At 57.1% G+C, this 16,511-nt stretch overlaps 2 protein-coding genes across 4 annotated transcripts in view; both read right to left on the minus strand.

Annotated features, from left to right (window-relative positions):
• Positions 1-109: 109 nt before the first annotated feature.
• LOC123367976 (probable transmembrane reductase CYB561D1) lies at positions 110-6,004 on the minus strand. The gene is made up of 3 exons (XM_045012379.1): positions 5,812-6,004; positions 4,792-4,829; positions 110-3,396 (listed from the first exon to the last, which is right to left on the minus strand). Exons 1-3 carry the CDS (start codon positions 5,933-5,935, stop codon positions 2,893-2,895), a joined length of 666 nt encoding a protein of 221 aa, XP_044868314.1. The 5' UTR covers positions 5,936-6,004; the 3' UTR covers positions 110-2,892.
• Positions 6,005-9,382: 3,378 nt separating this feature from the next.
• Positions 9,383-16,511, minus strand: part of ATXN7L2 (ataxin 7 like 2) — a 28,684-nt gene continuing 21,555 nt past the window's right edge. For all 3 annotated transcript variants that reach the window (XM_045017218.1, XM_045017216.1, XM_045017217.1), the window contains exons 6-11: positions 15,898-15,980; positions 14,994-15,238; positions 14,497-14,689; positions 14,042-14,163; positions 11,369-12,215; positions 9,383-9,756 (exon numbers count right to left, since the gene is read on the minus strand). In XM_045017218.1, the coding sequence (XP_044873153.1) occupies positions 9,742-9,756; positions 11,369-12,215; positions 14,042-14,163; positions 14,497-14,689; positions 14,994-15,238; positions 15,898-15,980 (1,505 nt within the window). In that variant the 3' untranslated portion in view covers positions 9,383-9,741. The remainder of the gene's footprint in view (positions 9,757-11,368; positions 12,216-14,041; positions 14,164-14,496; positions 14,690-14,993; positions 15,239-15,897; positions 15,981-16,511) is intronic.

Consider the following 16,511-nt stretch of genomic DNA (forward strand, 5'->3'; position numbering starts at 1 on the left):
ATCCATCCTCTTTGGAACCCCCTTTCAGGTGGTTGAAAGCAGCTATCAAATCCCCCCTCATTCTTCTCTTCTGCAGACTAAACAATCCCAGCTCCCTCAGCCTCTCCTCATAAGTCATGTGCTCCAGACCCCTAATCATTTTTGTTGCCCTCTGCTGGACTCTTTCCAATTTTTTCACATCCTTCTTGTAGTGTGGGGCCCAAAACTGGACATGGTACTCCAGATGAGGCCTCAATGTTGAATTGCACTTCATTAGTTCCCTGAGATGGAAGACATTCCCAGCGCCAAGCGGCAGGCAAAGCCAATGCCTTTAGACCACAGGGCAGGGACTTGGCCCAGCTTTTTGGACCCATAACACAACAGAGAGGGGGATTCAGTTGGGTTAAACGAGCTGGAGCCACTCAGAATGCAGCTAAAATGAGGAATGTCCTGAGCTTGGAAAGTGCAAGGATTGCTCCTGCCGTCTTCGCAGGGTTAATCCAGAGTGACACTGCAGGTGACGTTTCAGAAAGAGGAGTGAGTCTTTGGGGAGGGGAAGGATAGCTGGCAACCAAACCCCAAGTGCACAAAAGAATCTGCACACTCTTTCATTTTCCAGTCGAGTGGGACTGAGCAGAAGACAGCACAAGGGTTTCAGCAGCATGTTCACAGCAAGAGCCATCAAAGGGCATCACAGCCCTTCCATGGGTCTCCACCCCGCTAGCACATCTGCCTTGCCCCTGCTGCCACCTCCATCCACGCAGTGATAGTCTGCTCACTGCATGTGTCCCCACACTAGCATAGTAGCTGATCCTCAGGAAGGATAGTGGCCTAGCAGAGCTACTATTTAGCCAGGGCTGTGGTGCTGAGGGTCCCAGGTGAAAACCCCACTGGTGACACATACGAGGAGGTGTGGGGGGCATGACATTGGACATTTTGTTGGTGCAGTGCCAGCTGGTTAGCACCTCAGGCTCCTGTTTTCTGCTCTGGTCCTTCATCCCCTCCACAACTGCCCCACCCTGACAAGTATTCAGGAAAGAAGGGGTTAAATGCGTGATTTAACCAAGCACCCACTCCAAACAGGGGCCTCTCCCCAGAGCTGTGCAGGTTCCTTGGATGCTGGTGAGACAGCAGCGGAGGAAAAGGAAGAGAGTGAACTGGCAGCACCTCCAAAAGGGAAATGCAATGCAAGCCAGTGGGGCACCTTCCCTGAGATACTGGAGGCAGACGCCCGCCGCAAGTCCTGCCATTAAAATGGTTAAATATGGGAACAGTGTGAGTCAAACAGCTCCCACCCCAAACACGGCCCTAGGAGCTTTGCTGCTGACTAAGGCTATGTCTACACTACGGGGACTATAGCAACACAGCTCAGTCGCCGCAACGATGCCAGCACACACCCGCAGTGTCAATGCAGCCTATAGCCGGAAGGGGCTTTTCCATTGGCACAGGAACACCGCCTACCCGAGTGATGGTAGCTAGCCTGATGAAAAACTGCTTCCATCACCCCAGCTGTGTCAACACCGGGGGTGCAGTCAGCACAGCCGTGGCGGTCGCGAGCGCTGGAGCTATGCTGACCTACATTTTCAGTGGAGCCCAGGTCCAAAGCCCAAGTCACTGCGAGTTCGGAAGCCCCCACAGCTAGTAAACCTACCCCCAGGCTACACCTGCAAAGCCATCCCCAGCCCACAAAAACCCTAGGGACACTGCAAACTTGTTTCTTTCCCATTACAACCCACTGAGCTAACCCACGGCCTCTGCCCCAAAGCGACACGCAGATACAGACCTGCCACTGTCAAGTGCTGCAACTGGCCTTTGAAACAGCCGCTTCTCCGAGGGGAATGTGGAGGGTGCCAAGCAACCACCTCCCCAGGATCCCCCCACCCCATCCTTGGCTAAAGTTAACTCAGTGTTTGTCAAAGGGACTATGCAGAGCCAAGACCTTTGCTCACCCACTGGACGGGTACAGCCTGGGCAACAATAGTGCAAGTTTCCACACCCAATGCCACCTGTCTATGGCACTACCCTCACCGTAGGATCTAGGTGCCTCAGGCATAGCTAGACCACCAACTCATTTCACACAGGCCCATTTCACACCCCACATTGGCGAGAATCCAGGCAAAAGGCCCCATATCCTTCCAACTGCTCCCTCAGCCTGCTGGGCCCTTGGGGGGTCCAACTACCACAAAATCCAACCCTCCTGCCTAAGAAAAGCCTGGGGCTCTGTGAGAGCCTGCATGGGTCGGGGCTGGGGGGGCATCGCAAAGCCCAGAGTAACATCAGGAACAATAATTAATCCAGTTTGAAGAGAGCCTGGGGCCTATTGCACCCAGGTGCTCTTCTGCCTCATTTACAATCCCAGCAGCCCCAGGGGTTGAACGACAAGCAGAGATGGCCAGTGGAGTTCTGTCTGCAAAGATGGGCTGGGGCTTTGCACCCGAAAACAAAGGGACTCATCCAGGGGCAAGACCAGCTGAGCTTCAGTGCTCAGGGGCAGGGACTCCAGTGTGAGCCAAGAGCTTGAAATCGAGCCCCAGGTCCAAAACCTGAACAAAAAGACATTAAGTGTCTATCTTAGCTGTGATCTGCCAGCTCAGGACCTAGGCCCACAGAGCAGCTCTGCTAAACACACAAGGGAAAATGCTCATTAGTACAGGGAGCGAAGGGATTAGCCCCCAATGCACCCGTGCACTGTGGAACAAAGGCAGAAGGGCAGGCGAGAGCTCAGACCCGGGGGGATGGTGGGGGGCGGCAGAAGAGGATGGGCAGGCTGGAGCTCAGACCCAGGGGAGTGGGGGAGAAGAGAGGAGGATGGGCAGGCCAGAGCTCAGACCCGGGGTGGGGGGGAAGGGGATGGGCAGGCCGGAGCTCAGACCCAGGGTGGGAAGAGGCGCAAGGAGAAGGGGAGGCCGGAGTTCAGACACGCACTCTTTTCTTCGGTAGATGAACGCCCGTGGTCTGGTTCATGATCACCAGGGCAGGGTAGAAGGGCAGTGCCAGGCAGAAATACCAAGCTATCCCTTTGATCTGTGCCTGGAACCAGTCAGAGCAAATCCCAAGGACTACAGTGAAGGTGGCCAGCAGACACACAACCAGGCCACATGTGACATGGTACAGCCTCAGCCGTGCCACAGAGGAGATCCTCAGCAGCTGGGGGAAGCGCAGGCTAAGCCCGCACAGAGCCTGCCCGCAGGTGGCAACCAAAGTCAGGATGCCTAGGAGGCTGTGCCACGAAACCAAGTGCGGGAGCTCGCTCCGATTCTTGCTGGAGATGATGAAGGCCAGGCCCAGCGTGGCAGCCACGACCACTAGCGTCTGCGCGGTCCAGTGCAGCCACACTTTCACCTGGCGGGAGCAGAGGCAGAACGGCGAGTTCTCGGGCGAGAAGAGCAGGATGGCTTCAGGCAGGCAGAGGCAGAACTGGGGACACAGGAGACCATTAGCAACATGACACCCGGCTGCCCCCTACCCTGCTCAGCAGGAACACTGGCCAAGGACCCTGCGTGGGGCAGCACGTTAGCCCAGAGACAGAAGAGCACAAGGGGCCTTTAGGGGTAGAAGGAAAAGTTCACCGTCCAGCCCTGAGCCACTCCCATGGGTAGAGCCATGAGATCACCACCACCAGTAACAAGAGGGCTCAGTTTACATAAGGGGGAACAGGGAAACTTGGCCTTGTCCCTGTGAGTTAGTTCAATCCTAGCAAATCATGCACAGTCCTGCTCCCATCATCAGCGTCAGGGCTTTGCAGGGCAGGTCGACGCTGCCGCAGCGTTGGCATGTCGCTTGTGGACACTACACCCACCTCCAACCTCTTTCCAGGGGTTGTTTTGAAACTAAAAAGCCCCCTATTGCATGTTCCTGGGAACTTTCGAGACCTTCCTCCCACTCCAGCGGAGCTCAGGTGGGATACGCTCCTGCAGCCCCCATGTTTCTATTCTGTGGGGGTGGGGGGAGATAAAGGTCAGAAGCAGGGCATTCCAGGCTCAAATACGTATCCACTTTTTATTATTATTTTTAAACCTTCAGGGCATGTTGCTATTCCCTAAGGCCTGTCATGGGAAGAGGGTTCCTGGGGGGTTAGAATTTGCCTTTTCGTTGTTTTCATTTAGCTACGCTTTTAAACTAGTGTAAATGTGTTTGGAAAATTGTAACTGGTGGCCAGTTATCAATCAAAATAAATAATTCTCATCTATTTCATACATAGTGGAAACCATCTTTAACTCCTGGCAGCGTAAGAGGGTCTTGCCTCCCACTGTACATTCAGAATTCCCAGATACACACACTTCTCTTACTGATGTTCACAAGCTTCCCACTCTGCTCCAGATGAAATCCCTTCACCCCTGAACCCTTGCTCTCAGCCACTGGCACAGCTGCTTCCACTCCAAACTGACACTGAAACACATCTGGAATCAGCCGTCTGCTCAGGGTTAAGAACTACCGTTTGGGGGCATCTTGCCAATCAGGAGAGCACCTACTTTAAAGATGTGGGGAATAAATTCATTGTTGACACCAGATCAGATGCTCTAGAGTCTGCGCTTCTCTCCAACCACCACATCCACCGACTGAAACACTGGAAACCAGACCTCGGGAGTGAATGGGACACACAAGTCCTCAGAAAGATAGCACTTGCCGCAATGGATCATGGGCTGAATCCGACAAGGACAAATGAGTGCATGCTGCTAAGGGTGGCTCCATCTGCAGAGTGGGACCCGGGGGGGAAGGGAAGCCAAAGCTACATGCTAACGTCCCCAAAAGGAAACCAAAGCGGCTATAAACCTGGGGACATTTCTAGTAGCTAAACACAAAAAAACTTACCGCTATAGACATGAAGACAGGGTGCCAAGAAAACAGACCTGGGAAGGAAAGAGTCAACACTTCGGGTTGGGGCAACACTTAGCACTAAACAGGAAATGATGCTTCATTCACCCATTCTGTACCAGAGCACTTCTTATCACCATTACGGTTCCTCTCCCCTGGCTGTGGAGCCTGATGGGGACAATCAAGCACAGAGGGTGCACTGAACTGTCTGGTGCTCCGGTCTGAATCCTGTTTTCCTGATGGATTTGGGAAGGCATGTGGAATACAGCGTTTCAGTCCTTTCTCCTCCCCACCCCCCCGGGCAATGTTTATTTCTACCCTTGGAGATAATATCCCTTCTCAGAGTTAATCAGGGGCAAGAGGAGACATGCACATGGGTAACGCTGGGACAGGAAGGGCTCTGGCCAGCCCCAGGAAGGAAGACACCCCATTTCAGAGACCTGGGACAGGGAGGATGTTCTCCACAGTGGAAGAGGAGTCCAGAAGGGGGTTGGGAACTGACTCAGTGCAGACCCCAATGCCCCAACACGGGGGCACTGTGCTATAGGGAGCAGGGTGGAGGCTTGGGAGGGGGCACTCAGTTGCTCTGCAGCCCACTTACCATAATTACTAAGAGGGAACCCCTGAGTCTGGCCCCATGTTCCCCTCCCTCAGCCTACTGCATCCCTACAGCCCCATCACTTCCTCTCCCACAGCATCTCCTCTGGCCCCTGCACCCTCCATTGCCCCCCATCCAGATTCACCCCAACACTCACCTGGGCCCACCCAGCCTCCTGCCAAGTTCATGCCTCCCCTCCCCTGGCCCCACACTCCATCCCTGCCCCTCCACAAACCCCCATCAGCTCCCTCCCCAGACTATGCCTCCCCTACCCCAGACCTGCATCCCAGTCCCTTCCCCCCTTAACCCTTTCCCCAGCCAGCCCCTCCACTGACCTCCCCAGTCCCTGCCCCCCTCAAGCCCCTCCCCAAACCATGCCTCCCCCACCCTTGGCCCCCGCCCCTCCCCATCCCACTCACTGGTGCCGGGCCGGGAGAGCAGCAGCAGGAAGAGGGTGAGACCCAGCGCCACCAGGTGCGCCAGGAGGCCGGTGCTCCGCCGCAGCCAGCGGGAGACGCGGGACTCCGGGGGCCCGGCCTGCATGGCGGGACCGGGAGCGGGTCCCGCCCCAGCGACACCGGTCTGGGGAGGGGCCGAGGGCGTGAGACGGGGCCGGAGGGGAGAGGAGGGGAGAGGGAGGGGTTAAAGGGAGCAGAGGGAGGGGTGGAGCTAGAGGGAGGAGCAGAGGGAGAGGGAGGGGTGGCAGGGAGGGGGAGGGACCAGAGGGGAGAGGGAGGGGTGGAGCTAGAGGGAGGAGCAGAGGGAGAGGGAGAGGGAGGGGTGGCTGGGAGGGGGAGGGACCAGAGAGGAGAGGGAGGGGTGGAGCTAGAGGGAGGACCAGAGGGAGGAAGGGAGGGGCCAGGGCCAGAGGGGAGAGGGAGGGTGGAGCTAGAGGGAGGACCAGAGGGAGGAAGGGAGGGGCCAGGGCCAGAGGGGAGAGGGAGGGTGGAGCTAGAGGGATCCAGGGGGGCTGGTGGGAGGATCTGGAGGACTGAAATTAGGGTGATCAGACAGCAAATGTGAAAAATCGGGACGGGGGTGGGGGGTAATAGGAGCCTATGTAAGAAAAAGACCCAAAAATCGGCACCGTCCCTATAAAATCCAGACATCTGGTCACCCTAACTGAAATCCTAATGGTGGAGCAGGGGTACCTTCCTCCCCTCCCCCTCCATAAGCCACTCTATTTTCTCCCAAGAGCCTTGACCCTGGACCACCTCCCTTTGGGTTCATGGGGCACAGTCCATCTTCTAGGAGGGCACTCAGCCTGGAGGCCAAAGCCTCATCGCCCTTTTGGGCTGGCATCTCTCTGGTGCTGGTTCCCTGCTGTGCTGGCTGGCAGCCAACATAGGCCGGGATCCCAAAGGGGGCAACTCCATGGGCATTTGAGACCCAGGCCCACACCCGAGCAGCATGAATTCAGCCTTCCCACACAGGGACGTCGCCCAGGGCTCCTGGGCCTGCCCCATGAGCACGCTCTGCTGCCCTATGGCTAGCAGAATGAGGCTGGGGAAACTCCACGAAGGAGGATCTGGTCACGGACACTCCTCCCCCTTGGATGCTGAGGGCTTTTTCTAAATCACTGCTCTGCCTGCCCATTTCTGGGCAAGGATCATCTGAGTGCTTCCTGCAGGCCTGCTCCAGACAGGCCTTTCCTCACTCCCGCAGCAGAAGGCTGCTGTTCGCATGCGCAGGGCTGGCAGCGCCGCCTACCGGTCAGGTTGCTGGACGTTTCCCATTATAAAAGCCTATTTTCAGTTGCTTATAACTTTGCCAAACTTTAACCAATTGGGCTAAAAATTTCCATGCTGGGTGTCTGCTTCAAGCTGATTTTTGTGGGGGATAATGGAGGATTTCAGCCAAAACAGTTCAGCTGCTTCTGAGATGAAGGCTAGTGAAAAATACCTTGTTTTTCCCATGTTTAAAAATTCTGGTCCTCTTTTCTTTGGAAAGCTCTAGCGCCTCCCTGCTTTGGGATAGGGACTTGAAGTTTGACAGGGTGTTAGAGATGTGCCTTTTGCCATCCCTGGAGAAATCTGCCCATATTTGGCCAAGTTATGAGCATCTGAAAAATTGCGGTTTGCACATGCTCAGCTAAGACTTCGATTTTTGCAGCTCAGTTCTCCAAAGATTCTGGCTGCACTGGGTCCACTCCAGGCTGGGCCTCGCAAGCACTTTCCCTGCAAGTGCAGTTCTAGGTTGCTGTGGGTCATGCCGAGGCCCAGCCAGGGTGCCCGAACTCAGAGCAAGGAGCCTGTCTCCTGTGCTCTCAGTGACCCCTCTGGCTGGGTCCAGGCAGCTTGGAGGAGAAAGTTGCGTGATGTGAATGCAGAGGGAACGGGAGCTAGAATTGAGAGCTGGGGCTGGGGAGAGCGGAATGATGTCTACACTGCACACCAGTGTCGGCAGCGTCTAGGGGACGTGTAGCGACACACTGCAGTGAAAAGCAGGCTGCATCCACACTGCAGTGTGTAGCTAAACATGTCAGTGAAAGGCTGGTGGGGCAGGCAGTGGGGGAAGGCTCCAATAGCTGAGAGACAGCAGGACACGACATGGCTGAAAACAGGACAGATTGGGAGGCACGGCTTGAGCCAAACAGAGACATGTATTACTGTAGTGCCCAGGAGCCCTAGTTATGGACCATTGAGCTAGGCTCTGTACAAACATTAGCCTGAGGCACCTAAGTCACCACTGCCAGGCACCCAGTCCCAGCCTGTTTAAAGTGAAAAGGGTCTCTATCCAAACCACCTGTCTGGGCTCTCCTTGGAATGCCAGCTGAAAGGAGCCAGCCCTGCCAGGGGCAGCTCTAGCTTTTTTGCTGCCCCAAGCACAGCAGGCAGGCTGCCTTCGGCGGCGCGCCTGCGGGAGGTCCCCGGTCCCGTGGCTTTGGCCGAATTGCTGCCGAAGGCTGGCTGACTGCCGCCCTTGCAGAGACCAGCAGGGTGCCCCCTGCGGCTTGCCGCCCCAGGCACGCGCTTGCTGCGCTGGTGCCTGGAGCCGCCGCTGAGCTCTGCAGCCTTTTCCCAGGATCTCACCATCAAGTTACAGATCCAACATTAACCAGCTTTCTTGGAAGAGGGGGAAAAAAGGCAGCTGGACAAAGGACCTGGACTGGGGGTCAGGAGCCTTGGGCCTATTCCCAGCTTTGCCACTTGGCTGCTGGATGACCTTGGGCAAGTCACTTTTACCCTCTCTGTGCCTGTTTTCCACCCCACCCTTTGTCTAGTTGAGATTGGGGCAGGGACTGTCTCCGACCATGGATTTGTACAATGCCCAGCCTGTCGGGGCCTTGAGCCATTAGCCCAATACAACAAATAAGTCCTAATAATAGACTTGGGGGGTTGGACCAGCACAGCATTGGCCAAGCAGCAGATACGATTCTCAGCTACACCACGACTGGCTCAAGCCACCTTCTGGTTCTAAGGACAGTGCAAGGTAGTAATCTTCACAAACGAAGCCATGAGCTGGAGGAGAGTTAGACAAGAACATGGGTGCCGGTTCAGGGCTGACCCGTCGGGGTGGGGTATTCCTGTCTATCACACCACTTCACTGGGTGCCAGCCGCTGACCAGGGTTAGAACAGGAAGGGGGCACTGAGATAGAGATCGGGCCAGGCACAATGAGCAGCAAAGGGAATCAGAAAAACAGAGGCCTCATGAAGTAGCCCAAGACATTGCACTAAAGGACCGGCGTGAACCTTGCATGATCCTGACATAAGCCCCATTCCGGAGCAGCGAAAACGCTTGCGCCACCAAGCACAACTTCGGGAGAAGGTAAGTGCCTATACGTCAGGGCACTGCCAGCAGGGGGAGCCACCCATGCACCAGGAATACGTCAGGGCACTAGCAGCAATGGGCGATGACATGCACACCAGGGCACGGCCTGCAAAGGGATCCACCCCCACATGTAGCTGGCTGGAAAATCCGCTTCCTGGCCCTACCAGGAGGGGGCACCTTCCCCTCCCCCACGCTGAAAGCCACAGGCCAAACCACCCTTTCAATACTGATTTTTCTTTTTTTTTAAAAAGAAACAAAAACAGCAATAATAATTCTTATAAATATCCCAGCCCGGCTGTGTGGCTGCCTCCTCGGTCCAGTCCATCCGCTTCAAACCTCCTCCCAGGTGTGGATCGGGTTTGCGTCTGGATTTTTTTTCCCCCTTGGGATTTTGTTCGTTCGGGTTTTTTAGCAGCAACAGAACAGGAAAAGAGTCTTGAGGTATTTTTATAGAGTTTTTTTTTCTTTTAAAAAAAATAATATAAAGTTATAAAAAGCAGTGGCCTCTGAATCCGACCCAGGGCCTCCCAGTCCTCAGAACCGATGGCTCCGTCTGCATCGCACAGGCACTTGCTTGTTAATGCGCTTTCGACTGCAAGGAGACAAGAGGACAGGGGGTCAGCACAGAGGAACAAAGGAGCAGAACAGATGAGCGCGGAGGGCCAATGTTCCCCCGCTGCAGGGGCTCAGGGACTAGGGCGACTTGTCAGGAGCCCAAGAGCTGTGTCTAATTGGCGTCTACTTATAATAAAAGCACACTCTTATGTTTGCATCTGAATAGCTGAATAAGAGCTCTCAGTGCCAAAGCCCTTCAGAGAAGTGCAGCACGCCCTGTGCTGCTGGAAATGCCATCGTGTGGCCCTTGTTAAGATCTGCGACTTCCCAGCGAATGTGCCCCCTCCCATAAAAGGTGATTCCCTACCCTGCAAACTTCCCCAGGGACCTGAGAATCCAGCTGGGCTCTGTCTTTGTTGCATATCATCAGTAATAAAGGTTCGACAGGCCAAGTTAAGTGACCCCTCGTGGGTTTTCACAGAGGTCACTGACTGATTTTGTTGATGCACAAAAAGGAATAGACTCTTTCCAGTGGCCTGGCTGGCCCACAGGTCTAACAGGAATAGACTCTGCCCGGCAGGGCTAATGGGAGTCACAAGCAGTAGAAACGTAATGACACCAAGAAGCCAGCAGCTGTGATGAACACAGCCAGAAGGCAGGTCGGCTGAGTACAGGGGGGATGTTTCATCTTTCAGAGCAGATCAGCACATCAAAGCTCACAGCCTCTGAGAAGCAGGTCAAGATCATTCTCCCCATTTTACATATGGGGAAACTGAGGCCCAGAGAGGGGAAGCAATTCACCCAGCGAGTCTGGGGCAGAGGTGGGAAGAGAACTGTTTCTTGGCAGAGTTCAGCAGCTGATCAGCCCTGTTCTCACCCCACAGTCCCACAGACTAGCGGGTACCGGTCATGTACCCATCTCACACCAGCCGTGACCTACATGCCTCCTGTTAGGAGAGGCCACAATCATTCCCAACAGCCAGCACCAGCCCAGGACCATTCTCTGCAGTGCTGCAAGCTCCAGCAAGGCAAGGCCTCTGCCTCAATTCCACAGCAAATCCTACTGGAAAAAGCATGTCCTGCTGGCTGTCCTCTGCCTGAGCCCCTGCTGGGAGGGAGCAGCTGTGGGCACCTCCCCAGCCAACTCCCAACAGCGCCACCCACTGGGGATGTGACACCTCCGAAGAGTGCTTGGAATACAGACCACTTTGCACGTAACCACAGTCCTATTAACCCGTCTCATGCTGGGGATCTGTACTGTCTGGTGGCCTGGGGATGAGCTGCCAGCTGGCTGGGCTTCAAGGAGCCAGCTTGCCAGGCAGTGCCCCAGGGCAGGAGCTCCCATCCTGTGGCAACTACTCCCTGTGTCCACTCTGCCCAGACCTCTGCAGCCTGGTCCAGCCCCGCAGAGCTCAGAAGGGCCCCATGAACCACGGGGTCCATCTGGGAAGGCGCCACGGACCCCAGGACGCAGCCATGAGGATGGGGAGGGGGACTTTGGGAAAAGAACTGCTGTGGGGTGGGGGGGACGACAGAGCAGCATGGGGAGACCCAAAGGCCCACTGCATTGTTGGTGGGCAGGGCAGGAAGATCAGCCCGCTGTGGGGGTGCACAGCAGTGGGGAGTGGGGGAGGGGACGACACAGGTACCTTCAGTGCGTTCCGCTTCTCCTCGAAGCCCAGCGAGGCGACGGCCTTCTTCCTCCGCACAGCGCAGCCTGAGTCAGAGGCGGCGGCGGGGTGCTTGGCCTTCACTGGCCTGCAGTAGGTGGCCGCGTTCTTGCGCTTCTTGGCCTCCTCGTCCGAGAGGCAGTTGGCCTGCAGTGCTTTCGGCCCGTTCAGCGGGGAGCCCCGGTTCTCCAGTTGGGAGGCTTTGACTTGAGGGTGGCCGGGAGCCCTGCAGTCCAGGTGGCTGGCCCGCTTGACTCTGGAGCCTGGCGAGATGGCGCCGTTGAGGGAGGCAGCAGAGGGGGAGCCCATGGAGGGTTTGGTCTTTGCAGGTGGGTGGGGGACCTGGCAGCCGGCCACCTTGCCCTTGCCTGGGTCCAGGAGGCAGGTCCGTTTGTACGGGGGGCCAGTGGCGGCACCCAGAGGCTGCTTGCGCCTTCGGGCTGAGGCCTCTGGCTCCCCGCCGCCTGCCAGCTCCTTGGCTTTGGAGGACTTGCTGGCCTTGGTGGAAGGCAACTTGCTGAAGGATGGCGAGGGGGTGTTGGCCGGGAGCGGGGAGGTGATGGACTGGCTCCCGCCCGTGCAGTCCGACTGGCTGCAGGCAGCCGCGGCGTGGGGCGAGCCCACCGTGTAGCTCAGGCTGGGGTGGCCGCGGCTCTCCCTGGCGGCCGTTGCTGTACAGGACAAGGAGGTCCTCCCAGGGGTGCCGTGGGGAAGGCTGCATGCCAGCAAGGAGCTGCCAATCTGGGAAGTGCTGGATGTGGAGGAGCCCGGGCCGGCGGGCGACGGGGCTGGGTGCAGCTGGGGGTCGGCGGCTGGAGGGATCTTCCTGGTGAGGCCAATGAAGCAGAATCAGAAAGGTGGGGGGAGGGGCTGCTGCTTATTTAAACGACACCCCACAAATCCCGCCCCCAGCCTCTCCCCCATCTGATCCCAGGCTGTCCCCCCACCCATCTCTCCCACCTGCCCTTCCCTCATCTGTTCCAGGCCATGTCCCTGCATCCCCACCCCCTGCCCTTCCTCCATCTGATCTCCAGCACCTGCCAGCCCCCTCCCACATCTGATCCCAGGTTGTCTCTCAGCACTCCCCACCCCCCTGCCCTGCCCCTATCCAATCACTGGCCTCTCCCACATCCAATCCTGGCCATTCTCCCCCCATACCCCATCCACCTGCCCTTCTCCTATCCAATCCCGGGCTGTCTCCAACCCCTGCCAGCCTCCTCACCCATCAGATCCCAGGCTGCCTCCCCCATGCCCCACCCACCCGCCCTTCCCCCATCCAACCCCAGGCTGTCGCCTCTCCCATCTGATCCCAGGCCATGTCCCACCTCTCCCCTGGCCCCTTCGCCCTTCCAGTCCCAAGAAGTCTCCTCCTCTAGTCCCCACCCATCTCCTCCCTACTCTGACCCCGTCCTCGCTGGGGACCCAGGGCTCTTTCCTCCCCCTCTGATCCCCGGCTGTCTCTCCCATGCGCCTGTCTATCAGGGCTGTGCATCAAGCCCTGTGCTCCAGCCCCACCTGCTGGGGAAAGCCGGGACTTAGCATCACTGCAGGTGATGGGGATTTGGGGGTGTGGGGTAGGAACAGGCCAGGGAGGTGTTAACCAGCCCGATAAATGTTAATAGGAATTATTTACGTTCCTGGCAAAGCACTTTATAAGGACCCTGCACTTAATATTCCCTGCTGCTGAGATCTCAAAGCACATTCCAAACGGTAGTCCAGCCTCAGCTCCCCCAACAGACTGGGGATGTCACCCCTGTTATACAGATGGGGAAATTGAGGCACAAAGCAGTAAAGAGGCTGGCTCAGGTCACTCAGTAAGTCAGTTACTGAGCTACAAATAGAACACAGGCGTCCTGGCTCCCCAGTGCCTGCTGTAACCTCCTAACATGCTACCACTCTATTTGGGGTTCTGCTCACAATGGCCATCCTCTCTCGCTCCCCCAGATGCCCTGAAGGGCATGGAGGGATCCCACCTGCCGCTCCCACTGCAGGCAGAAGGGAAGGGGGGCAGGGGCAGGCATTACTGTACAGACTGAAATAGAAGCCATCCTCTAAATTTAGCAAGGCTGAAAGGAACAAAAGTGATTGACACATCAGCTGACCTCCCTTCCTGAAAACTGCCTCCTCAGTGCTTCCTTGGGTCCCCCAAGGCTTCCTCTGCAGCCTGCCACAGCTCCCCTGGCCTGGGTTACAATAACGGGGTCATAACACCCCCTCGTGCATGTAGGGTGAGCTTCCCCCATGAACGGCTGGAGATCTTACCATGCGTTTTCTCTGCCCACACTGCATGGGCTTCCCAACAGACTGAAGGCCAATCGCATCCAATGCAACCCTGGCACTAGGCCGAGGATGGGAGGCAGAGGTGCTGATGTTCACCCCACCCTCTGGAAGCTGACTGGGGAAGGGAGTGGCTGGAGTGGGAACTGCCAACTGTCCAGCTCAGTGCTCAGCTGTCCCCACCACAAGGGAAGGCAACCCCCACAGGAGCTGAGCAGGGGCAGATGCCACTCAGGCAGTCTCTTATCTCAGCATGTGAGCCGGGAACGATTTCCTCCCACACTCCCAAGCACCCCACCCCCACTGCCTGGGCCAGGCGCAGACACACCCGCCCCACCCTGGTCCAGGCGCTGCCTCCCCCAGCGGGACACTCACTTCCACATGTGTGAGCTGAGGTGTCTCTCCAGCATGGAGCTGAGGGCTGAGCAGAACCGGTCCAGCCGTCGGTTGAACACGTAACACCCGGGGCTGACCAAGCGGCTTCCGAAGGTGCAGAACTGGTTGGGATTAAGAGAGGAGGGGGAAAGAGCCATCAGGGAAGCTGAGACCCCTGTAAATCACATAGCAGCCCCCTGCTGTTGGTCAGGAGCCCAGCCCATAGCATGGCAGAGAGGATGGACTGTCCGCTGAGTCCCCAACCCCCCCATCTCCTTCCCTGTCCCAAACGTGCCAGCTGGATTGTGAGATCCAAGCTCCTCTGTGGGAGCAGGATGCTGACAAACTGGCCTGAGAATCACTGGACAGGCCATTGTTCCCAGTGCCACGAGGGGGGCACTGGTCTCCGCATAGAGAGGGGCAGAGACCCACCCCACCTCACGCCAAGCACTCACCGCCTGAGGCCGTGGTGGCCGTGTTGCATAATGACAGTCCAGCCTGTGGGATTCCTCAGCCATGTCATCCTCGCTCTCGTCGCTCGATACCCGGCTACTGCCCTTGGGCACGGGAAAGGGGTAGAGCCCGGGATCTCTGTCGCCACAGGTCGTGGACGGCTCCTCCAGGTCGCTCTCTGAAGAAACCCTGGACCTGAACCCAATGAGGGGCAGAAGAGTGTGAGCTGCCGTTGCTGGGGGCCTTTAGGTTAAAGCTGCAGAGGGATGGGGTTAGGCCAGGGGGGATCTATGTGCCAGAGGCACTGCTGGAAAGGGCAGACGGTCCCCACTGGGGCCTGGTTCTGCTAGGATCCCTGCATGGGGAAGGTGTGAGAGGCCAGCCCCAGAGAGGCACCTGCACAGCACCCCCTCCTATGCTAGGGCGGGTGAGTCTGCCCAGACTGACACACACAGGTGGTAGCTGGAGGCAAACCTGAGGTTCCCTGCTGCTGCGTTACCTGGGAAGTGCACAGTGGGAGTGGGGCTGCTTTGCTCGGCAAGGGGAAGTGCTGGGTAGAACCAAAGAGGTCTGCGCCCCAGAGGAGGCTTCCTGTGAGAGTCGGTCGGGGAGCGCTTCCTTCCTCACCGGGCTCTTCTCCTTGGGGGACTCCCCCTTTCTGGAACTGGCCTTCAGCTCCGCCACCAAGACGTCAAAGTCCTTCGCCCGGCCCTGCACCTCGCGGCGCTGGTGCACGGAGTGAATCTGTGACAAGGGCAGGAGGGGAGAGCGTCACAGCCCCGGCTCACCACAGGATGCCATCAGACCTCCATGGGAACACCCCCCCCCCAGTGCCTAGAGGCTCACAGGAGCTACAGACCCTCTTACTAATGCAGCTCCTGGGCCTCCCAAGCCTGTGTTTGGAGCAGAGGCCCGAGGCTCCACGTTTCCCTGTCTGCATGCATGCCACTGAGCCGTGAGATGAAGCGGTGTCTCTAGTCCATGGGGGCCTCCTGGAGCCAGTCAGCACTACATCTCCAGCCTCCTCTCCTCCAACAGGCTAGAGCAGTGGCTCTCAACCCTTGGCCCGCGGGCTGCTTGCACCCCTGTCAGCACACAGCTGTGGCCCATGTGACATCCTCAGGGCCGTACAGGTAGTATATATACTGTGTGGATGTGGCCCACATAACACAGAGAGCTGCATGTGCAGGCCACAATGGCAAATAGGTTCAGAACCATTGGATTAGACCTTCACAAAGTGGCATTTTATAGCCATGCAACAGCAAACGCTTCTCTTCCCCAGTGGGCATGTCAGTCTGGAGCCTCCTGCAGAGCCCTTCAACCTCCAGCTGGGCTGTAGGGGGACCTGAACTCACCCCGCCTCCTACTGTTCTACCAGGAAACAATCTCACACATGACAGTACCTTGCAGGTCAGCAGCCGGGTGCAGATCTTTTTGGTGTCAGGATTCACAACTCCACACTGCCTGTTCAAATCACACTCCTTCCCTGCAGGGCAGAAAGACAGAGCTGAGATGCATGAAGTGAAAGCAGCAGTTACTGGGCACGGTGACAGAGCCTGGCTGGATCCCCTGAGCTCACCCTGCTCTTTAGAGTCTTTGCCAAACTTCCTAAGATCCATGCGTTTGGCCTGGAGCTTTGGTTGACTGTTGGAACAAGCTTTTGTACCGGGAGGTTCTCGCCATTTCAAAAGGGAAAGATCTTGCTTCTTGCCTCTATTTTCATGCTCTTTGCCTTGGGGCGGAGCTCAGATACAACTGCAGCAGGTGCTATATAAAACCTTCCCCCCGAGAAATGAGGCCCAGTCCTTAGGGTCTGTTATTACAAAGCAAGGTGGGGTTTGGGGCTTACTGAACAGGGCATGAATGGAAAGGTTTTCATGGGCTTGCCAGGGTGGATTGAAATGTCCTGAACCCCAACTATAGCAGCGTTGGGCGAGTGCAGGAGATGCAAAGACATGCAACGGGATCTCTGAACACTGCGAACAGCTCCTTCAGCATCACAATCTCCAGTGTTAGT

Source organism: Mauremys mutica, chromosome 4 (genome assembly GCF_020497125.1).
Source record: "Mauremys mutica isolate MM-2020 ecotype Southern chromosome 4, ASM2049712v1, whole genome shotgun sequence".
Lineage (NCBI taxonomy): Eukaryota > Metazoa > Chordata > Testudines > Geoemydidae > Mauremys > Mauremys mutica.